Source organism: Salmo salar, chromosome 12, assembly GCF_965601325.2.
Source record: "Salmo salar chromosome 12, fSalSal1, whole genome shotgun sequence".
NCBI lineage: Eukaryota > Metazoa > Chordata > Actinopteri > Salmoniformes > Salmonidae > Salmo > Salmo salar.
Window position 1 is genome coordinate 41,421,304 of NC_138302.1, and position 24,368 is coordinate 41,445,671.

Genomic DNA, 24,368 nt, shown 5'->3' on the forward strand with positions numbered 1-24,368 from the left:
GGGGTGCCAGAGCAGCGAACAGTTTTGACTGGGCTGAGCGGGAACTGTGCTTCCGCAGAGGTAGGGGGGCCAGCAGGCCAGAGGTGGATGAACGCAGTGCCCTTGTTTGGGTGTAGGGCCTGATCAGAGCCTGAAGGTACGGAGGTGCTGTTCCCCTCACAGCTCCGTAGGCAAGCACCATGGTCTTGTAGCAGATGCGAGCTTCAACTGGAAGCCAGTGGAGTGTGCGGAGGAGCGGGGTGACGTGAGAGAACTTGGGAAGGTTGAACACCAGACGGGCTGCGGCGTTCTGGATGAGTTGTAGGGGTTTAATGGCACAGGCAGGGAGCCCCGCCAACAGTGAGTTGCAGTGATCCAGACGGGAGATGACAAGTGCCTGGATTAGGACCTGCGCCGCTTCCTGTGTAAGGCAGGGTCATACTCTGCGAATGTTGTATAGCATGAACCTACAGGATCGGGTCACCGACTTAATGTTAGCGGAGAACGACAGGGTGTTGTCCAGGGTCATGCCGAGGCTCTTAGCACTGGGAGGAGGACACAATGGAGTTGTCCACCGTGATGGCGAGATCATGGAAAGGGCAGTCCTTCCCCGGGAGGAAGAGCAGCTCCGTCTTGCCGAGGTTCAGCTTGAGGTGGTGATCCGTCATCCACAATGATATGTCTGCCAGACATGCAGAGATGCGATTCGCCACCTGGTTATCAGAAGGGGGAACGGAGAAGATTAATTGTGTGTCGTCTGCGTAGCAATGATAGGAGAGACCATGAGAGGATATGACAGAGCCAAGTGACTTGGTGTATAGCGAGAATAGGAGAGGGCCTAGAACTGAGCCCTGGGGGACACCAGTGGTGAGAGCACGTGGTGCGGAGACGGATTCTCGCCACGCCACCTGGTAGGAGCGACCTGTCAGGTAGGACGCAATCCAAGAGTGAGCCACGCCGGAGATACCCAACTCGGAGAGGGTGGAGAGGAGGATCTGATGGTTCACAGTATCAAAGGCAGCAGATAGGTCTAGAAGGATGAGAGCAGAGGAGAGAGAGTTAGCTTTAGCAGTGCGGAGAGCCTCCGTGACACAGAGAAGAGCAGTCTCAGTTGAATGACCAGCCTTGAAACCTGACTGATTTGGATCAAGAAGGTCATTCTGAGAGAGATAGCAGGAGAGCTGGCCAAGGACGGCACGTTCAAGAGTTTTGGAGAGAAAAGAAAGAAGGGATACTGGTCTGTAGTTGTTGACATCGGAGGGATCGAGTGTAGGTTTTTTGAGAAGGGGTGCAACTCTCGCTCTCTTGAAGACGGAAGGGACGTAGCCAGCGGTCAAGGATGAGTTGATGAGCGAGGTGAGGTAAGGGAGAAGGTATCCGGAAATGGTCTGGAGAAGAGAGGAGGGGATAGGGTCAAGCGGGCAGGTTGTTGGGCGGCCGGCCGTCACAAGACGCAAGATTTCATCTGGAGAGAGAGGGGAGAAAGAGGTCAAAGCATAGGGTAGGGCAATGTGAGCAGGACCAGCGGTGTCGTTTGACTTAACAAACGAGGATCGGATGTCGTCGACCTTCTTTTCAAAATGGTTGACGAAGTCATCTGCAGAGAGGGAGGAGGGGGGAGGGGGAGGGAGGAGGATTCAGGAGGGAGGAGAAGGTGGCAAAGAGCTTCCTAGGGTTAGAGGCAGATGCTTGGAAATTAGAGTGGTAGAAAGTGGCTTTAGCAGCAGAAACAGAGGAGGAAAATGTCGAGAGGAGGGAGTGAAAAGATGCCAGGTCCGCAGGGAGGCTAGTTTTCCTCTATTTCCGCTCGGCTGCCCGGAGACCTGTTCTGTGAGTTCGCAATGAGTCGTCAAGCCACGGAGCAGGAGGGGAGGACCGAGCCGGTCGGGAGGATAGGGGACATAGAGAGTCAAAGGATGCAGAAAGGGAGGAGAGGAGGGTTGAGGAGAATCAGGAGATTGGTTGGAGAAGGATTGAGCAGAGGGAAGAGATGATAGGATGGAAGAGGAGAGAGTAGCAGGAGAGAGAGAGCGAAGTTTGCGACGGCGCAATACCATCTGAGTATGGGCAGAGTGAGTAGTGTTGGAGGAGAGCGAGAGGGAAAAGGATACAAGGTAGTGATCGGAGACTTGGAGGGGAGTTGCAGTGAGATTAGTAGAAGAACAGCATCTAGTGAAGATGAGGTCAAGCGTATTGCCTGCCTTGTGAGTAGGGGGGACGGTGAGATGGTGAGGTCAAAAGAGGAGAGGAGTGGAAAGGAGGAGGCAGAGAGAAATGAGTCAAAGTTAGACGTAGGGAGGTTAAAGTCACCCGGAACTGTGAGGGGTGAGCCATCCTCAGGAAAGGAACTTATCAAGGCGTCAAGCTCATTGATGAACTCTCCAAGGGAACCTGGAGGGCGATAAATGGTAAGGATGTTAAGCTTGAATGGGCTAGTGATTGTGATAGCATGGAATTCAAAGGAGGAGATAGACAGATGGGTCAGGGGAGAAAGAGAGAATGTCCACTTGGGAGAGATGAGGATTCCAGTGCCACCACCCCACTGACCAGATGCTCTCGGGGTGTGCGAGAACACGTGGTCAGACGAGGAGGGAGCAGTAGGAGTAGCAGTGTTTTCTGTGGTAATTCATGTTTCCGTCAGCGCCAAGAAGTCGAGGGACTGGAGGGTAGCATAGGCTGAGATGAACTCGACCCTCTTGCCTTGTTGGCCGCAGACCGGCAGTTCCAGAGGCTGCCGGAGACCTGGAACTCCACGTGGGTCGTGCGCGCTGGGACCACCAGGTTAGAGTGGCAGCAGCCACGCGATGTGAAGCGTTTGTATGGCCTGTGCAGAGAGGAGAGAACAGGGATAGACCGACACATAGTTGATAGGCTACAGGAGAGGCTACGCTAATGCAAAGGAGATTGGCATGAAAATTAACTAAACAACTGGGGATGCGCGAGAGCAGGGCCTCCCTCACTAACAATTCACTGAAACACTGAAACGCTAAGATATAACTTTTCTAGCTACCACTAGAAATTAAAATTGATGTAAACTACAGTGGTTCAATGTTTCCAGGAATAGGCTCAAACTTAGTTTATTCCGCTAGATAACTTGGTACAGTATTCTTCCGTGAAAACCCACCTAGTGCACCGTGTCCTATGATGCCGTAGCTAACTAGCTAACTAGCATGCTAGCATCCTATAACACACGGTTAGCACCAATACTTGGTAACAACAAGCTACCAATGGATCATTCGTGTCCGTGTCTAGTTCATAACGCAGAAGTAATTAAACGTTGGCTAGCTAAAACAAAGTCAGCCCTGCTAGCTACACAAGTGGACTACACATCTCGAATGTTCAGAAAGTTAAGCTAACGTTGCAAAAATCTTATTGACTAAAAATGATACAGCTAGCTGGTAGGGTTAGCTAGCTAGCAGTGGGCGCGTTGTTGACTATGTTAGAGAATGTAGCTGGCTATGGTTTGGCACAACTACTGGAGAGCTCTTCTTCGTCCACACCCTCTTAAGCTTTAGCCCCACCCATCTCTTTAAGGATTCACGTGAGGCCATGTGCTATACAGAGTGAATACGGTAGTGTAGTAAAAACAACCAAAGATTTCAAAGGCTGGTTTATACTACCTCTATCGTCATGTCTGTGCCTCCCTTGGGCCAATTATTGACAAAAATTCTAGCTGAAACGGGACAGGAGATATGCTTTTTCAAAGTCTGGATTTTCAGTTGATTACTATAGCGACCCCCCTTGGGTCAATCAGTGTAATTTTGTACATGCCGGCTTTCTATGGCAAGAGAGCCGGCATGAAATATCGTGTGTGACTAACGTACGTACAAACAGACTGAGACAGATCCATAGTCCCCCCTCTGATTTCATTGTGGAGGATACAAATTGGTGTTAATATATTGTTATTACAGCAGGAACTAGACTAAATTAGAGGATAGAGAGATCTAGGAATGACGAGAGCTTTTTGAAAGCCTGTTCTTATGAGTGTGCCTCTGTGTGCAGGTGTCCCTACAGCCATGCTGGAGCCTACACGGCCACTGCCCACCTTGCCCGCTCGCCGAACCCACCCCACCTCAGAGAGGAAACACGACCGTCAGTCCCGCCCACCACGTCCGCCCTCCGGTGACAGGCCCTATTTCCCCAATGGCAAACCCAACATCTGTGATGGCAACTTCAACACCGTGGCCTTCTTCAGACGCGAGATGTTTGTCTTCAAGGTGAGACCAACGATGTATATAAACCCTGGATTGCTGATGCCATGTATTGGCCAATGAGAGACTTTGAATCCACCGGTCGGCCATATTGGCACTCCTCAGAAAAGCAGTCATCCATAGAAATGAATGGAATTCCACAGTATTTCACTGAAATATTTCAAGGACAAAAATTTGTATACATTTTTTCATTTTTCATTTTGATGTTTAGCTCACATAATATCATTTAAACGTATGCATTACGGTGTCTGTAGTAAAATAAACGTGGCAAAAACAAATGTAGACATTTTTAACTGCATTTCTATAGCTTTCAAAATATTTTTTACACTGCTGGGGGAGTGCTAAGATGGAGGCGCGGTGACTTCAAAACAGCGCCCCCTGTCATGTAGTGTATATATAAATCATTGGGTGAGACTGCTTTTATAAAGCGAACACTTTACAAAGTGTAACATTAAGTCTGTGTTGTGTAGGACAATCCTTTTATAATTTGGGGCAGCAGGTAGCCTAGCAGTTAGAGTGTTGGGATAGTAAGCAAAGGTTGATTGTTTGAGCCGGCAAAGTAGCAATATCAGCCGTTCTTCCCTTGAGCAAGGCAGTTAACCCCAACAACAACTGCTCCCTGGGCACCGATGATGTCGATTAAGGCATCTCTGATTCAGAGCGGTTGGATTAAATGCAGAAGACACATTTAATTTGAATGCATTCCGTTGTGAAACTGACTACGTTTTCCCTTTCCCAAAATAAACACTTTTGGAGCATTGAATTTAACACAATAGGAGTTGCTTTAATTTTGCCTTGTTCCCAACTCAAAAATGTGTCAGTGCCATTTTCCTCCAAGAGTGGTTAAATATCTCCTGCACATTCAATTTGTTCTTCAGTTCACGTGCCTTGGTTGGTAGTGGTAGTATAGTGTTTTCTTTTACCGGACTCACATAAGATGACAACAACACCCTATTGAATCAAAACCATATTGAACCTTTTGTTTGACTTAAGGGTTTCAGCAATGCTGAAGAGCTTCTCACACTGTAGGGAGCTCTTAGATTTTGCAAGGGTACCAACAACGTTCCAAAGTATTGGTTCTCTGGTTATTACATATACAGTAGTATGAGTTTGTATTCTAGTATTTCTCTCATGATCGGATGTAGAACCTCCCTCTTCAGATCACTTTTTACAGTAATAAGCTAATCTGTAGCTGGTGTCGCACTCAATTGGCCTTTTCCCCATCACCAAGTTAGTCACCAGATAATGTGCTTTAATTTAACGAAGGTAAACTTGCATTGGTACTTGTCTTTTTTTATTTCATACTGAGCAGTGCGTAGAGTAGACAAACCCTGTTTGATGTATTTGATCTTTGCCTAAATGTCTTAAAAGGTCACTCCTCCGCTATCTGATGAATGTTAACACACATCAATAAAACCTGGCCTTTATTGATACAAACTGTATATTCCTGTTTAGGAGCTCTTTTTTGGAGGCATGTTTAAGGCGTATGAATGCACACACAGTAAGTTTACTTACTACAGCATAGGTTGTTACATGTTCAGTGTTCATAAACAAATCAATAGGAAATGTACCCATGTACATAAATTGAATACTTATTAGTAACCCCTGCCCCTTGCAATTTGTTCACAATGGAATATTTAGTCACATTTTGATGATAGTTGACTTATACCAGAGTAACCATAATGGTAAAATCCCTTAGTAAGTATAGTACTATGTAGTAATGACATTACTATTGACTAACACAGTTAACACTGATTAAACTATGGGAGTCCTGGACTAAATAGCATGCTCAATAGAGAATCTGTAAGTACTTTGCAGTCTGGGCCTAGGCTTAATCTGTGTCCTGGAAAAAGACCCTTTGAATTTAAAACACATGCCAACTCAATATTGCCTAAATCTGCACTTCTCAATATTGCCTAAACACTCCTTACTTTGAATGTATATCTGTATTCGCAATAACTATTATACAGTGTAATATGTTTCTGTAATTTCAACAGTAAAACACTGTAGAATGCACATTAAAATACCGTAAATGTGTTTTATAGCACAGTAAGACTTTTCTGTAACTTCAACAGTAAAACATGGTAGAATGCACAGCAAAATACCTTAAATGTGTTTTAAGGAATTAATGATGGTGCATTGTGGGAAAATGTTGTGGGCGGGGAAGGAGTCTCTGGCTCATTAACATATTTTAAGGCGTGCCTTGTAAGATGCTATATTTGTTGCACCTGTGAGTGAGAATGCTGTACCCTCACAGAATACAGTAATATACTGTATTTTAGGAATTCTATAAACCTTGTCGTAAAAATGTACAACAACTTACTGGCCGATTGCTGCCAGTAATGTACTGTAATTCAAAATACAAATGACACCACCATTTTTGGAGCACTAAAAACTTTTTGAACACTAGTGGGTGCATGACATTGTTGTTTCTGATTAACGTACACCACATAGCCAAAAGGATGTTGACACCCCTTCAAATTAGTGGATTCGGCTATTTCACCCACACCCATTGCAGAAAGGTGTATAAAATCCAGCACACGGCCATGCAATTTCCATAGACATACATTGGCTGTAGAATGGCACGTATTAAAGAGCTCAGTGACCTTCAACGTGGCACCGCCATAGTGGCACCGTCAATACCACCTTCCCAACAGCTACAACGGCTCAGCCACGAAGTGGTAGGCTACACAAGCTCACAGAACGGGACTGCCGAGTGCTGAAGCACGTAAAAATCATCTGTCCGTGGCTGCAACACTCACTACCAAGTTCCAAAGTTCTTCTGGAAGCAACGTCAGCACAAGAACTGTTCGCCGGGACCTTCATGAAATGGGTTTCCATGGCCGAGCAGCCGCACACAAGCCTAAGATCACCATGCGCAATGCCAAGTGGCGGCTGGAGTGGTGTAAAGCTCACCACCACAGGACTCTGGAGCAGTGGATACGTGTTCTCTGGAGTGATGAATCACACTTCAGCATCTGGCAGTCCGAAGAACTAATTTGAGTTTGGCAGATGCTAGGAAAACACTACCTGCCCGAATGCATAGTGCCAACTGTAAAGTTTGGTGGATGAGAAATAATGATTTGGGGCTGTTTTTCATGGTTCAGGCTAGGCCCCTTAGTTCCAGTGAAGGGAAATGTTAATGCTACAGTATACAGTGACATTTAGACGATTCTGTGCTTTTCAAATAAAATTTATTTATAAAGCCCTTCTTACATTAGCTGATATATCAAAGTGCTGTACAGAAACCCAGCCTAAAACCCAAACAGCAAGCAATGCAGGTGAAGCACGGTGACTAGGAAAAACTGCCTAGAAAGGCCAGAACCTAGGAAGAAACCTAGAGAGGAACCAGGCTATGAGGGGTGGCCAGTCCTCTTCTGGCTGTGCCGGGTGGAGATTATAACAGAACATGGCCAAGATGTTCAAATGTTCATAAATGACCAGCATGGTTAAATAATAGTAATCACAGTGAACAGGTCAGGGTTCCATAGCCGCAGGAAAACAGTTGAAACTGGAGCTGCAACACGGCCAGGTGGACTGGGGACAGCAAGGAGTCATCATGCCAGGTAGTCCTGAGGCATGGTCCTAGGGCTCAGGTCCTCAGAGAGAACAAGAAAGAAAGAGAGAATTAGAGAGAGCATACTTAAATTCACACGACACCAGATAAGGCAGGAGAAATACTCCAGATATAACAGACTGACCCTAGCCCCCAGCATAAATACTGGAGGCTGAGACAGGAGGGGTCAGGAGACACTGTGGCTCCATCCGATGACACCCCCGGACAGGGCTAAACAGGCCCTGTTGTGGCAACAGTTTGGGGAAGGACCTTTCCTGTTACAGCATGACAATGCCCCTGTGCACAAAGCGAGGTCCATACAACCCGGAAGCCAGCCGCACCAATGTGTCGGAGGAAACACCATACACCTGGCAACCGTGTCAGCGTGCACTGCACCAGTCCCACCACAGGAGTCGCTAGTGAGCCATGGGACAAGGACATCCCTGCCGGCCAAACCCTCCAGTAACCCAGACGACGCTGGGCCAATTGTGCGCCGCCCCATGGGTCTCCCGGTCGCAGCTAGCTGTGACAGAGCCTGGACTCACACCCAGAATCTCTAGTGGCACAGCTAGCACTGCGATGCAGTGTTTTAGATAACTGTGCCCCTCGGGAGGCATCTAGAAGGCCAGCCTCCCGGAGTCACCTCTTCACTGTTGACATTGAGACTGGTGTTTTGCGGGTACTATTTAATGAAGCTGCCAGTTGAGGACTTGTGAGGCATCTGTTTCTCAAACTAGACACTTATGTACTTGTCCTCTTGGTCAGTTGTGCACCAGGGCCTCCCACTCCTCTTTCTATTCTGGTTAGAGCCAGTTTGCGCTGTTCTGTGAAGGGAGTAGTACACAGCGTTGTATGAGATCTTCAGTTTCTTGGCAATTTCTCGCATGGAATAGCATTCATTTCTCAGAACAAGAATAGACTGACAAGTTTCAGAAGTAAGGTCTTTGTTTCTGGCCATTTTGAGCCTGTAATCGAACCCACAAATGCTGATGCTCCAGATACTCAACTAGTCTAAAGAAGGCCAGTTTTATTGCTTCTTTAAATCAGAACAACAGTTTTCAGCTGTGTTAACATAATTGCAAAAGGGTTTTCTATTGATCAATTAGCCTTTTAAAATGATAAACTTGGATTAGCTAACACAACGTGCCATTGGAACACAGAAGTGATGGTTGCTGATAATGGGCCTCTGTACGCCTATGTAGATATTCCAGCTACAATAGTCATTTACAAGATTAACAATGTCTACACTTTAGTTCAGATCAATTTGATGTTATTTTAATGGACAAAAAAATTGCTTTTCTTTCAAAAACAAGGACATTTCTAAGTGACCCCAAACATTTGAATGGTAGTGTACCTATTCAAAAACTATATACAGTGGGGAGAACAAGTATTTGATACACGGCCGATTTTACAGGTTTTCCTACTTACAAAGCATGTAGAGGTCTGTAATTGTTATCATAGTTCCACTTCAATTGTGAGAGACGGAATCTAAAACAAAAATCCAGAAAATCACATTGTATGATTTTTAAGTAATTCATTTGCATTTTATTGCATGACATAAGTATTTGATCACCTACCAACCAGTAAGAATTCCGGCTCTCACAGACCTGTTAGTTTTTCTTTAAGAAGCCCTCCTGTTCTCCACTCATTACCTGTATTAACTGCACCTGTTTGAACTCGTTACCTGTATAAAAGACACCTGTCCACACACACAATCAAACAGACTCCAACCTCTCCACAATGGCCAAGACCAGAGAGCTGTGTAAGGACATCAGGGATAAAATTGTAGACCTGCACAAGGCTGGGATGGGCTACAGGACAATAGGCAAGCAGCTTGGTGAGAAGGCAACAACTGTTGGTGCAATTATTAGAAAATGGAATAAGTTCAAGATGATGGTCAATCACCCTCAGTCTGGGGCTCCATGCAAGATCTCACCTCGTGGGGCATCAATGATCATGAGGAAGGTGAGGGATCAGCCCAGAACTACACGGCAGGACCTGGTCAATGACCTGAAGAGAGCTGGGACCACAGTCTCAAAGAAAACCATTAGTAACACACTACGCTGTCATGGATTAAAATCCTGCAGCGCACGCAAGTTCCCCCTGCTCAAGTCTGCGCATGTCCAGGCCCGTCTGAAGTTTGCCAATGACCATCTGGATGATCCAGAGGAGGAATGGGAGAAGGTCATGTGGACTGATGAGACAAAAATAGAGCTTTTTGGTCTAAACTCCACTCGCCGTGTTTGGAGGAAGAAGGATGAGTACAACCCCAACAACACCATCCCAACCGTGAAGCATGGAGGTGGAAACATCATTCTTTGGGGATGCTTTTCTGCAAAGGGGACAGGACGACTATACCGTATTGAGGGGAGGATGGATGGGCCATGTATCGCAAGATCTTGGCCAACAACCTCCTTCCCTCAGTAAGAGCATTGAAGATGGGTCGTGGCTGGGTCTTCCAGCATGACAACGACCCGAAACACACAGCCAGGGCAACTAAGGAGTGGCTCCGTAAGAAGCATCTCAAGGTCCTGGAGTGGCCTAGCCAGTCTCCAGACCTGAATCCAATAGAAAATCTTTGGAGGGAGCTGAAAGTCCGTATTGCCCAGCGACAGCCCCGAAACCTGAAGGATCTGGAGAAGGTCTGTATGGAGGAGTGGGCCAAAATCCCTGCTGCAGTGTATGCAAACCTGGTCAAGAACTACAGGAAACGTTTGATCTCTGTAATTGTAAACAAAGGTTTCTGTACCAAATATTAAGTTCTGCTTTTCTGATGTATCAAATACTTATGTCATGCAATAAAATGCATATTAATTACTTAAAAATCATACAATGTGATTTTCTGGATTTTTGTTTTAGATTCCGTCTCTCACAGTGTACCTGTGATAAAAATTACAGACCTCTACATGCTTTGTAAGTAGGAAAACCTGCAAAATCGGTAGTGTATCAAATACTTGTTCTCCCCACTGTATGTATGTATGTATGTATGTATACACACACACATATACTATATATACACACACTGCTCAAAAAAATAAAGGGAACACTTAAACAACACATCCGAGATCTGAATGAAAGAAATAATCTTATTAAATACTTTTTTCTTTACATAGTTGAATGTGCTGACAACAAAATCACACAAAAATAATCAATGGAAATCCAATTTATCAACCCATGGAGGTCTGGATTTGGAGTCACACTCAAAATTAAAGTGGAAAACCACACTACAGGCTGATCAAACTTTGATGTAATGTCCTTAAAACAAGTCAAAATGAGGCTCAGTAGTGTGTGTGGCCTCCACATGCCTGTATGACCTCCCTACAACGCCTGGGCATGCTCCTGATGAGGTGGCGGATGGTCTCCTGAGGGATCTCCTCCCAGACCTGGACTAAAGCATCCGCCAACTCCTGGACAGTCTGTGGTGCAACGTGGCGTTGGTGGATGGAGCGAGACATGATGTCCCAGATGTGCTCAATTGGATTCAGGTCTGGGGAACGGGCGGGCCAGTCCATAGCATCAATGCCTTCCTCTTGCAGGAACTGCTGACACACTCCAGCCACATGAGGTCTAGCATTGTCTTGCATTAGGAGGAAGCCAGGGCCAACCGCACCAGCATATGGTCTCACAAGGGGTCTGGGGATCTCATCTCGGTACCTAATGGCAGTCAGACTACCTCTGGCGAGCACATGGAGGGCTGTGCAGCCCCCCAAATAAATGCCACCCCACACCATGACTGACCCACCGCCAAACCGGTCATGCTGGAGGATGTTGCAGGCAGCAGAACGTTCTCCACGGCGTCTCCAGACTCTGTCACGTCTGTCACGTGCTCAGTGTGAACCTGCTTTCATCTGTGAAGAGCACAGGGCGCCAGTGGCGAATTTGCCAATCTTGGTGTTCTCTGGCAAATGCCAAACGTCCTGCACGGTGTTGGGCTGTAAGCACAACCCCCACCTGTGGACGTCAGGCCCTCATACCACCCTCATGGAGTCTGTTTCTGACCGTTTGAGCAGACACATGCACATTTGTGGCCTGCTGGAGGTCATTTTGCAGGGCTCTGGCAGTGCTCCTCCTGCTCCTCCTTGCACAAAGGCGGAGGTAGCGGTCCTGCTGCTGGGTTGTTGCCCTCCTACGGCCTCCTCCACGTATCCTGATGTACTGGCCTGTCTCCTGGTAGCACCTCCATGCTCTGGACACTACGCTGACAGACACAGCAAACCTTCTTGCCACAGCTCGCATTGATGTGCCATCCTGGATGAGCTGCACTACCTGAGCCACTTGTGTGGGTTGTAGACTCCGTCTCATGCTACCACTAGAGTGAAAGCACCGCCAGCATTCAAAAGTGACCAAAACATCCGCCAGGAAGCATAGGAACTGAGAAGTGGTCTGTGATCACCACCTGCTGAACCACTCCTTTATTGGGGGTGTCTTGCTTATTGCCTATAATTTTCACCTGTTGTCTATTCCATTTGCACAACAGCATGTGAAATGTATTGTCAATCAGTGTTGCTTCCTAAGTGGACAGTTTGATTTCACACAAGTGTGATTGACTTGGAGTTACATTGTGTTGTTTAAGTGTTCCCTTTATTTTTTTTAGCAGTATATATACATATATATATATATATATATATATATATATATACACACAGTGAGGGAAAAAAGTATTTGATCCCCTGCCGATTTTGTACGTTTGCCCACTGACAAAGAAATGATCAGTCTATAATTTTAATGGTAGGTTTGTTTGAACAGTGAGAGACAGAATAACAAAAGAAATCTAGAAAAACGCATGTCAAAAATGTTATAAATTGATTTGCATTTTAATGAGGGAAATAAGTATTTGACCCCCTCTCAATCAGAAAGGTTTCTGGCTCCCAGGTGTCTTTTATACAGGTAACGAGCTGAGATTAGGAGCACACTCTTAAAGGGAGTGCTCCTAATCTCACCTTGTTACCTGTATAAAAGACACTTGTCCACAGAAGCAATCAATCAATCAGATTCCAAACTCTCAACCATGGCCAAGACCAAAGAGCTCTCCAAGGATGTCAGGGACAAGATTGTAGACCTACACAAGGCTGGAATGGGCTACAAGACCATCGCCAGGCAACTTGGTGAGAAGGTGACAACAGTTGGTGCGATTATTTGCAAATGGAAGAAACACAAAAGAACTGTAAATCTCCCTCGGACTGGGGCTCCATGCAAGATCTCACCTCGTGGAGTTGCAATGATCATGAGAACGGGGAGGAATCAGCCCAGAACTACACGGGAGGATCTTGTCAATGATTTCAAGGCAGCTGGGACCATAGTCACCAAGAAAACAATTGGTAACACACTACGCCATGAAGGACTGAAATCCTGCAGCGCCCGCAAGGTCCCCCTGCTCAAGAAAGCACATATACATGCCCGTCTGAAGTTTGCCATTGAACATCTGAATGACTCAGAGGACAACTGGGTGAAGGTGTTGTGGTCAGATGAGATCAAAATGGAGCTCTTTGGCATCAACTCAACTCGCTGTGTTTGGAGGAGGAAGAATGCTGCCTATGACCCCAAGAACATCATCCCCACCGTCAAACATGGAGGTGGAAACATTATGCTTTGGGGGTGTTTTTCTGCTAAGGGGACAGGACAACTTCACCACATCAAAGGGACAATGGACGGGGCCATGTACCGTCAAATCTTGGGTGAGAACTTCCTTCCCTCAGCCAGGGCATTGAAAATGGGTCGTGGATGGGTATTCCAGCATGACAATGACCCAAAACACACGGCCAAGGCAACAAAGGAGTGGCTCAAGAAGAAGCACATTAAGGTCCTAGAGTAGCCTAGCCAGTCGCCAGACCTTAATCCCATAGAAAATCTGTGGAGGGAGCTGAAGGTTCGAGTTGCCAAATGTCAGCCTCGAAACCTTAATGACTTGGAGAAGATCTGCAAAGAGGAGTGGGACAAAATCCCTCCTGAGATGTGTGCAAACCTGGTGACCAACTACAAGAAACGTCTGACCTCTGTGATTACCAACAAGGGTTTTGCCACCAAGTACTAAGTCATGTTTTGCAGAGGGGTCAAATACTTATTTCCCTCATTAAAATACACAAGATTTTATGAAATGATTTGCATCTTAAATTTCCATCATTAATAATAATGTTGACAGTTCATGCAAAGGATTGTGACCTATAACCAGGATTGCCATTGCATTACATTTTTGTTAAGTAATTATTATTTTTGCAAACAATTGTGATTCATTCTATATTGTCCCTAACATCCTTACCCCCTAGCAACAGATGTGGGACACACACACACACACACTCAACAGTTGTTACATCCGAGAGCCAACTCAAGAAAGGACTTGATTTACGAATGCATATAAAGTTACAGCCGTTTGAGAAAGCATGCAAAATTGGCAAAAAGGAGGAGATTTGATTAACCAATGTCAAGTCATAGGTGATGGAGATCAGATACGCCTCCTTCCCCTGAAACACACACATCGAATCCAGGCTGCATCACATCTGGCCGTGATTGGGAGTCCCATAGGGTGGCACACAATTCGCCCAGCATCGTCCGGGTTTGGCCGTCATTGTAAGTAAGAATTTGTCCTTAACTGACTTGCCTAGTTAAATAAAGGTTAAATACATTTTTTTAAAACACTGGTCCCCCGTTGTGACCATTACCCAAGCATCTCTGTGCAGTCAGACCTTAGATTATTTTGTTCCACCAGGGTCACAATAATATATCCCTCTGATTGTCCGAGTGTGACCCCCTCCCTATGGGTTACTGCAGCTAGTGTTGCCAGCACTGCCACTACCTGGTTGTGGGTACCCCACCGGAATCCCCACCGGCTAGGTACGAGGTCATCAAGGTTGTCATTAGCAGCTTTGAGAATTTCCCTTTTGGGGGGGGCTTTGTAGTACCAACCCTGCCAGGCAGGCTCAGAATCTTGAGGGGCTGTGCTGCTCTAGAAGGTCTCTGTCCACATTCCTCTTTCTGTTTTGGCTGCATATAGACAATTTACAGTAAGCCCATAAAACAGATAAGGACTCTAGTGTATTAGTCGCTCAGGTGGGTGTCTAGGGTTTAAGGTTGGGGGACCGTTCCATCGTGATAGGACAATACATAAATATATGAGATGTATAATTTATTTTAAAATGTATATCCCTCATCTGCACAAAATTGAAAGCGCTCTCTCGCAACCCCTGCTCACAAACACACATTGGTTCTGGGATATGCAACAGTTTCCTTTCTCACTCACTTAATGCCAGACAAAAATGCACATCACACCTTCCATTACAATACATCCACACATACTGTGCCTTCTATGTCTTCTGTTTACTATATTTCTATCTCCACCATGTTGATTGAGCACTTTTGTGTTCCAATTCGTTATATTTGAAGATGTATTATTTTGCTAGTTATCCTTTTTTCGAATGCCGTCTTATCCATTTATAAAATATGATAAATAGAAAAGTAAATAATTATTTTACAACAGTCCCTATCTTGAATGGTATAGTGTAGTTGTATTTTATTTAAAAATTGTTTAATTGTATTGCTTTTCTATCTATTTTTTTTAATTATTATTACAATCCCTAACATGGCTAGTATTGGGTGTTCCGTTATTTGACCCCTCTATGAGAACTTTGTAATTTTTAGAGTAGCCATGGAGTAGTCTTCAGGGCACACACTTAATATGTTGTGAAATCTGATATGAATGTCTTGTAATGCTTTAAAATCTATAACTGCCTTAATTTTGCTGGACCTCAGGAAGAGTAGTGGGGATCCATAATAAATATAAATAAAAATACAGTAAGGTGAGTTTTAAAAGCATGATACTGTTTTGACGATAAATGTTTGATGTGATTGCATTTGCATTGACATCAAAGTGGTTAGAGGGACAATAAAGCCCTGAGTACCAGGCCATTAGCAACCTGATGGAGGGACAATAGATACCTTGAATACCAGGCCATTGGGACCTGATGGAGGGACAATAGAGTTCTTGAATACCAGACCATTAGGACCTGATGGAGGGACAATAGAGCCCTGAGTACCAGGCCATTAGGACCTGCTGTTTGTTAGCAAGTTGGGTACTACCAACACAAGTCCAGAGTGCATAAAAGGAGATTACTGTGACTCAACGGTCATGTAGAATTTTACTGCAGTCATGACTTATGACGGCCAGGGTGGAGGTAATACGGTCACCGCAGTAGCCCTACGCCTGGCACCTACTACCATACCCCATTCAAAGCCACTTCAATCTTTTGTCTTGCCCACTCACCCTCTGAATAGCACACACGCAATCCATGTCTCAATTGTCTCAAGGCTTAAAAATGCTTCTTTAACCTGTCTCCTCCCATTCATCTACACTGATTGATGTGGATTTAACATGTGACATCAATAAGGGATTATAGCTTTCACCTGGATTCACCTGGTCAGTCTATGTCATGGAAAGAGCAGGTGTCCTTCATGTTTTGTATACTCAGTGTATATTGACAAAATAAACATGTACAAATATAAAGGATTATATTCTATGCTGAAACCCTTATGTTAAATAGCAACTATATTCACTAAATTGATACAGTGCCTTCAGAAAGTATTCACGGCCCTTGATTTTGTTGTGTTACAAAGTGGGATTAAACATCCCCCCCCCCCAAAAAAATGAAAGAATATATATATATATATATATATATATATATATATATATATATATATATATATATATATATAAGTATTCAACCCCCTGAGTCAATACATGTCAGAATCACCTTTGGCAGCGATTACAGCTGAGTCGGTCTTAGTAAGTCACTAAGACTCTGGATTGTGCAACATTTAATTTGCCCATTTTTATTTCCAACTCTGTCAAATTGGTTGTTGATCTTTGCTAGAGAACCATTTTCATGTCTTGCCATAGGAAAAGTCTTGCTGGTTCCAAACTTCTTCCATTTAAGAATGATGGAGGCCGCTATGTTCTTGGGGATCTTCAATGGTGCAGAAATGTTTTGGTACCCTTCCCCAGATCTGTGCCTCGACACAATCATGTCTCTGAGCTCTATGGACAATTCCTTCAACCTCATGGCTTGGTTTTTGCTCTGACATGCACTGTCAACTGTGGGACCTTATATAGACAGGTGAATGCCTTTCCAAATCATGTCCAATCAATTTAATTTACCACAGGTAAACTCCAATCAAGTTGTAGAAACATCTCAAGGATGATCAATGGAAACAGGATGCACCTGACCTCAGCTTCGAGTCTCATAGCAAAAAGGTCTAAATACTTATGCAAATAAGGCATTTCTGTAAATAAATTTGCCAAAATGTAAAAAAATAAATAAATACGTTTTTTCCACTTTGTCATTATGGGGTATTGTGTGTAGATTGCTGAGGATTTTTTTTTTTTTTTAATCCATTTTAGAATAAGGCTGTAACGTAACAAAATGTAGAAAGAGTCAAGGGGTCTGAATACTTTCCGAAAGCACTGTAGTTACCCTGCAATAAGGCCTCTGCTATGCGAATCATTTGTGGCTGTTTGAGGGGTAAGTGTGGGTATTTGCATGTGGGTAGCAGTCAGTGGGGAGTTTGCTCAGCCGTGCCCTAGATTTACTGGAGCCAAATGATAATGAGCTGTGATTGATGTGAGCTCTCTCCTCTCTTTTTTCTTCTCTTTAGGACCGATGGTTCTGGCGACTGCGGAACAACGAGGTGCAGGAGGGCTACCCGATGCAGATTGAGCAGTTCTGGAAAGGTCTACCGCCACGTATCGACGCCGCCTACGAGAGATCGGACGGCAAATTTGTATTCTTTAAGGGTATTTTAACTCCCTTCTCCTTTTCAAATGTGATATAGCCCTTTTTGCACTGCTTAGTGTTATTGTTAGCTAAGTCATGTTCGCTTTAGGTGAATAAACCTGGATTACAGAGACATACAGTACCAACTATAAAACCCCAATCTTTAACACTGTCCTTATTGGTGCGAAAGGGCTTGGTTTGATGAATAAACAAGTTGTGGGTGTGTCTAGGTTTAGCCCCCGACTGGCCAATCAGAACGTGCTCCATGGCTAAATATGTGGTTGCTTCAAGTTCTGTATTTACAGTGTTTTATGTATTGCCTTGGAATCAACTCCAATACCAATGATAGTTTGTTTAACTTCTCTAGGCTCGGCGGGACGAAATCGTCCCACCTACTCAACAGCCAGTTGAATCCCGTGGCGCTTTATTCAAATACCTTAGAAATGCTATTACTTCAATTTCTCAAACATATGACTATTTTACAGCATTTTAAAGACAAGACTCTCGTTAATCTAACCACACTGTCCGATTTCAAAAAGGCTTTACAACGAAAGCAAAACATTAGATTATGTCAGCAGAGTACCCAGCCAGAAATAATCAGACACCCATTTTTCAAGCTAGCATATAATGTCACATAAACCCAAACCACAGCTAAATGCAGCACTAACCTTTGATGATCTTCATCAGATGACAACCCTAGGACATTATGTTATACAATACATGCATGTTTTGTTCAATCAAGTTCATATTTATATAAAAACCAGCTTTTTACATTAGCATGTGACGTTCAGAACTAGCATACTTCCAGTGAATTTACTAAATTACTCACGATAAACGTTCACAAAAAAACATAACAATTATTTTAAGAATTATAGATACAGAACTCCTCTATGCACTCGCTATGTCCGATTTTAAAATAGCTTTTCGGTGAAAGCACATTTTGCAATATTCTGAGTAGATAGCCCGGCATCACAGGGCTAGCTATTTAGACACCCACCAAGTTTAGCCCTGACCAAAGTCAGATTTACTATAAGAAAAATGTTATTACCTTTGCTGTTCTTCGTCAGAATGCACTCCCAGGACTTCTACTTCAATAACAAATGTTGGTTTGGTTCAAAATAATCCATAGTTATGTTCAAATATCCTCTGTTTTGTTCATGCATTCAAGACACTATCCAAATGGTAAAGAAGGGTGACGCGCACGACGCATTTCGTGACAAAAAAATTCTAAATATTCCATTACCGTACTTCGAAGCATGTCAACCGCTGTTTAAAATCAATTTTTATGCCATTTTTCTCGTAAAAAAGCGATAATATTCCAACCGGGAAAGCGTGTTTAGGTTCAAAGATGAAAGAAAATAAAACATGGGATCCCCTCGTGCACGAGCCTCAGTCTGATGGTACTCTGACCGGCCTGACCGGCCACTATCCAAACGCGCTAATGTTTTTCAGCCAGAGGCTGGAATTACATCATTCAGCTTTTTCCCGGGTTCTGAGAGCCTATGGGAGCCGTAGGAAGTGTCACGTTACAGCAAAGATCCTTAGTTTTCAATAAACAGAGCCAAGAAGAACAAGAACTTGTCAGACAGGCCACTTCCTGTAAGGAATCTTCTCAGGTTTTTGCCTGCCATATGAGTTCTGTTATACTCACAGACACCATTCAAACAGTTTTAGAAACGTTAGGGTGTTTTCTATCCAAAGCCAATAATTATATGCATATTCTAGTTACTGGGCAGGAGTAGTAACCAGATTAAATCGGGTACGTTTTTTATCCGGCCGTGCAAATACTGCCCCCTATCCCCAACAGGTTAACAGCTTTCAGAAACAAAATGTTGATCTCTCTTTGCTAAATATGTTAACCTCAACCTGTTTGCAGTCCAAATTGCTCTAAGTAATTGCATGGTTTCAATGTGGAAATATATACATAGCGTTCACACTGATACTGTCAATAAGCAAGATTACATTTATTATTGATAAGGCCTAAAAAGAGTGAATAATTCTAATCAAATTCTAAACAAAATGAAACAACAACTTGCTTTAAATACACTGCGTGCACAATTATTAGGCAAGTGAGTATTCTGATCTTATCATTATTTCTATTCACATTTTCGAACTCCAAACTATATAAACTTGAATGCTTATTGGATTTAATCATTTTCAGGTGATATGTATTTGTGTAATGAGGGAGGGTGTGGCGAAAGTGAATAACACCTTATATCAAGGTGTGCATAATTATTAGGCAGCCTCATTACCTCAGGTAAAATGGGCCAAAAAAGAGATTTAACTGACACTGAAAAGCCAAAAATGTAAAATGCCTTTCAGACGGATGCAACACTCTTTAAATAGCTAAACTATTGAGGCGTGACCACCGGACAATCAAACATTTTGTTGCGAATAGTCAACTGGGGCGCAAAAAACGCATGGGGAAGAAAAGGCGCAAATTAACTGCAAAAGACTTGAGAAGAATTAAATGTCAAACTACCAGGAACCCATTATCCTCCAGTGCCACCGTATTCCAGAACTGCAACCTACCTGGAGTGTTCAAAAGTACAAGGTGTCAAGTGCTCAGAGACATGGCCAAGGTCAAGAAGACTGAAACAAGACCACCACTGAATAAGATTCACAAGTTGAAGCGTCAATATTGGGCAAAGAAATACCTGAAGACAGATTTTTCAAAGGTTTTATGGACAGATGAAATGAAAGTGACTCTTGATGGACCAAATGGATGGGCCCGTGGCTGGATCAGTAATGGACACAGGGCACCACTTTGAGTCAGGTGACAGCAAGGTGAAGGAGGGGTACTGGTATGGGCTGCTATCATTGAGGATGAGGTAGTTGGACCTTTTCGGGTTGAAGATGGACTGAAACTCAACTCCCAAACCTACTGCCAGTTTCTGGAAGATTCTTTTGTCAAACAGTGGTACAGGAAGAAGTCCTCAGCATTCTAGAAGGCCATGATCTTTATGCAGGACAATGCTCCATCACATGCATCCAAGTACTCCACTGCTTGGCTGGCCAGTAAGGGCCTCAAAGATGCCTGAATAACGACCTGGCCCCCTTCCTCACCTGACTTAAATCCTATTGAGAACTTGTGGGCCCTTCTCAAACGTGAGATTTACAGTGAGGGAAGACAATACACCTCTTTGAACAGCATTTGGGAGGCTGTGGTTGCTGCTTCAGCAAAAATTTATCGTGAACAGATCAAGAAACTGACAGACTCCATGGATGGAAGGCTCATGGCAGTTCTTGAAAATAAGGGTGGCTATATTGGTCACTGAATATTTTTGAAAGGCCAAAAATGTTATATAATTGTCATTTTGTGTTACTTATCTGTTACACTTAGTTGTAATTTAGTTGCCTAATAATTCTGCACACTAATAGTTGCCTAATAATTGTGCACACTTATATATTTCCCTGAGAAAGACAAAACTCACTTTTCCTTTGTTATACATTCAGGTTTGAGGTTCAATAACGTTTTGGATTGACTGAGAGCATTGTGTTTGTTCAACAATAAAATTACTCCCGCGGAATACAATTTGCCTAACAATTGTGCACGCAGTGTAGGCTATATGTAAATACACTTACAGACAACATAATTGCTTCCTGTGGGCATACAATATTAAAAGAATGCAGACTACAGAGGGTTTTACGTACATCCAAACGTTTCACCGTAGCTGGACAAGATCCAATATAAAGAGAAAGGGAGAATGTCCACTCACCGTTATACTGATGTTTTACATACAATACCAGTCAAAAGTTTGGACACAGCTACTCATTCAAGTGTTTTTCTTTATTTTTACTATTTTCTACATTGATTGTCTTCACTATTATTCTACAAACTATGAAATAACACATACAGAATGATATAGTAACCAAAAAAGTATTAAACAAATCAAAAAATATTTTATATTTGAGATTCTTCAAAGTAGCCACCCTTTGCCTTGATGACAGCTTTGCACACTATTGGCATTTTCTCAACCAGCTTCACCTGGAATGCTTTTCCAACAGTCTTGAAGGACTTCCCACATATGCTGAGCACTTTTTGGCTGCTTTTCCTTCACTCTGCGGTCCGACTCATGCAAACCATCTCAATTGGGTTGAGGTCGGGTGATTGTGGAGGCCAGGTCATCTGATGCAGCACTCCACCACTCTCCTTATTGGTCAAATAGCCCTTACACAGCCTGGAGGTATATTGGGTCATTGTCCTGTTGAAAAACAAATGATAGTCCCACTAAGTCCAAACCAGATGGATGGTGTATCGCTGCAGAATGCTGTGGTAGCCATGCTCGTTAAGTGTGCCTTAAATTCTAAATAAATCACAAACAGTGTCACCAGCAAAGCACCCCCACACATCACACCTCCTCCTCCATGCTTCACGGTGGGAACCACACATGCAGAGATCATCCGTTCACCAACTCAGCGTCTCACAAAGACACGGCGGTTGGAACCAACATTTTTAAAAAGGACAGATTTCCACCGTTCTAATGTCCATTGCTCGTGTTTCTTGGCCCAAGCAAGTCTCTTCTTATTATTGGTGTCTTTTGGTAGTGGTTTCTTTGCAGCAATTCGACCATGAAGGCCTGATTTACACAGTCTCCTCTGAACAGTTGATGTTGAGATGTGTCTGTTACTTGAACTCTGTGAAGATTATTTGGGCAGCAATCTGAGGTGCAGTTAACTCTAATTAACTTATCCTCTGGGTCTTCCTTTCCTGTGGCAGTCCTCATGAGAGCCAGTTTCATCATAGCGCTTGATGGTTTTTGCGACTGCACTTGAAGAAACTTTAAAATTTCTTGAAATTATTCATATTGACTGACCTTCATGTCTTAAAGTAATCATGGACTGTCATTTCTCTTTGCATTTCTCTTTGAGCTGTTCTTGCCATAATATGGACTTGGTATTTTACCAAATAGGGCTATCTTCTGTATACCACCCCTACATTGATTGGCTGATTGGCTCAAACGCATTAAGAACGAAAGAAATTCCACAAATTAACTTTTAACAAGGCACACCTGTTAACTGAAATGCATTCCAGGTGACTACCTCATGAAGCTGGTTGAGAGAATGCCAAGAGTGTGCAAAGCTGTCATCAAGGCAAAGGGTGGCTATTAGAAGAATCTCAAATGTAAAATATGTTTTGATTTATTTAATACTTTTTTTGGTTACTACATGTGTTATTTCGTAGTGTTGATGTCTCACTATTATTATACAATGTAGAAAATAGTAAAAATAACTTGTCCAAACTTTTGACTAGTACTGTACGAATTGAAAACTTCTTACAGATTGCATTCACACTTCTCCAGAAGTTGCATTACATGCGTGCCACGGACATTCCCACCATAAAACCAAAACAGTGACTCATTCGAATAAGTTTGGGTTGAATAAAATTCAATGAAAAACAAGTAATCTGTTCGTTTTTTCAACTACAATAAATACAGTACATGTAAAATGTAATGATATCATAAAATCGCCATCATAAACAAAACACTATTGACTAGCCTACTTGACTACATTGGGCAGGACAAAAAGAAAACAGACTTAATTGAGAGGGGGGGGGGGGGGGCGCTATGCTTTGTTTTTAATCAAATAAAATGGGGAAAAAACATTTGTTTTATGTTTCTAAATATGAAGTATACAGGCACCAAATCACATCTTGTTCCATCCGCATATGGGCAGTGCGCGTCACGGCTGGATAGGCTGCGTTTCCGCTGTCACAACTGTCATAACCAACTGCGTTACCGCTAAAACCAGATTTGGTTGGTCTTAAATATCCCTACCAGCGCTGCCTGTAATTAGCACTTTGGATCATTAAGGACGTGCCGCAAATATTTCCACCCCTTCCATCGGAGCACAAGCATGCTGATGTTAGACAGGTAAATTGCTAAACCTGGCATTAGGGCAGGAACATGCCAGTGCGCCAGTTTTTACATGCCGAAATTGCAAACTAACATGTGTGACACTTGTGCCGACTTAACGCCAGGCAGAAATAGAGCCCTATATCTGACATGGTACAGGTGTCTTCTTATTTTTAAGCCCATAACCATGTGTGTGAGGTGTATACTTTTGTTTCAAAGTAGATTTGTTTAAAACTACCAAGACACACTGTAACCCTGATCTAGCTCACTTCAGTAAAAGGTTAAAAAAGGTTTTACAGTGGAAAATGAAAATAGTTTGAGATAATCTCCCCGTTTTAGTCGGTTTTACTCTGTTTAGTGCCTAATGAACATGACCCTGTTGTTGTTTACCCCACAGGTGACAAGTACTGGGTATTCAAAGAGGTGACTGCTGAACCCGGGTACCCCCAGAGTCTGGTGGAACTGGGTAACTGTCTCCCTAAGGACGGCATTGACACAGCACTGCGCTGGGAGCCCGTGGGCAAAACCTACTTCTTCAAAGGGGACCAGTACTGGCGCTACAACGAGGAGAAACGCATGGCCGACCCGGGCTACCCCAAACCCATCACTGTGTGGAAGGGCATCCCCGAGGCGCCGCAGGGAGCCTTCGTCAGCAGGGAGGGCTGTGAGTATAATTATCCACAGACCATGTGGCTACCGCCTTGAAGCATGCAGAGGGACGGGGGTTTGGGTTAATTCCATCTCAATAACGTCAATTCGGGAAGTCATTTGAAATTCCAATTATTTTCATTGGGGAATTGGAATTTCTGTTTACTTTATGAATTAACTACATTTGGTACTGTAATTGCTATTACAGTAACAAAGCACTTGGACTGTTATCATAGTAATGTACATACGCTGTAATTGCACATTGAAACAATAACTGTACTCTTACAATACCAACATTGCACTTTTATTTTAGTCTTATCAGAAGGCCCCATTTACAACTTGCGCTAACATGTGGGTT

General features: G+C 43.6%; 1 protein-coding gene across 2 annotated transcripts in view; it reads left to right on the forward strand.

Moving 5' to 3' along the window:
• Nucleotides 1-24,368, forward strand: part of mmp24 (matrix metallopeptidase 24) — a 107,928-nt gene that overhangs the window by 75,558 nt on the left and 8,002 nt on the right. The window contains exons 6-8 of one of the 2 annotated variants that reach the window (XM_014131593.3): nucleotides 3,994-4,196; nucleotides 17,389-17,527; nucleotides 23,760-24,026. In XM_014131593.3, the coding sequence (XP_013987068.1) occupies nucleotides 3,994-4,196; nucleotides 17,389-17,527; nucleotides 23,760-24,026 (609 nt within the window). Of the gene's footprint in view, nucleotides 1-3,981; nucleotides 4,197-17,388; nucleotides 17,528-23,759; nucleotides 24,027-24,368 lie in introns of both variants that reach the window. The other variant, XM_014131592.3, reaches the window with a different exon arrangement.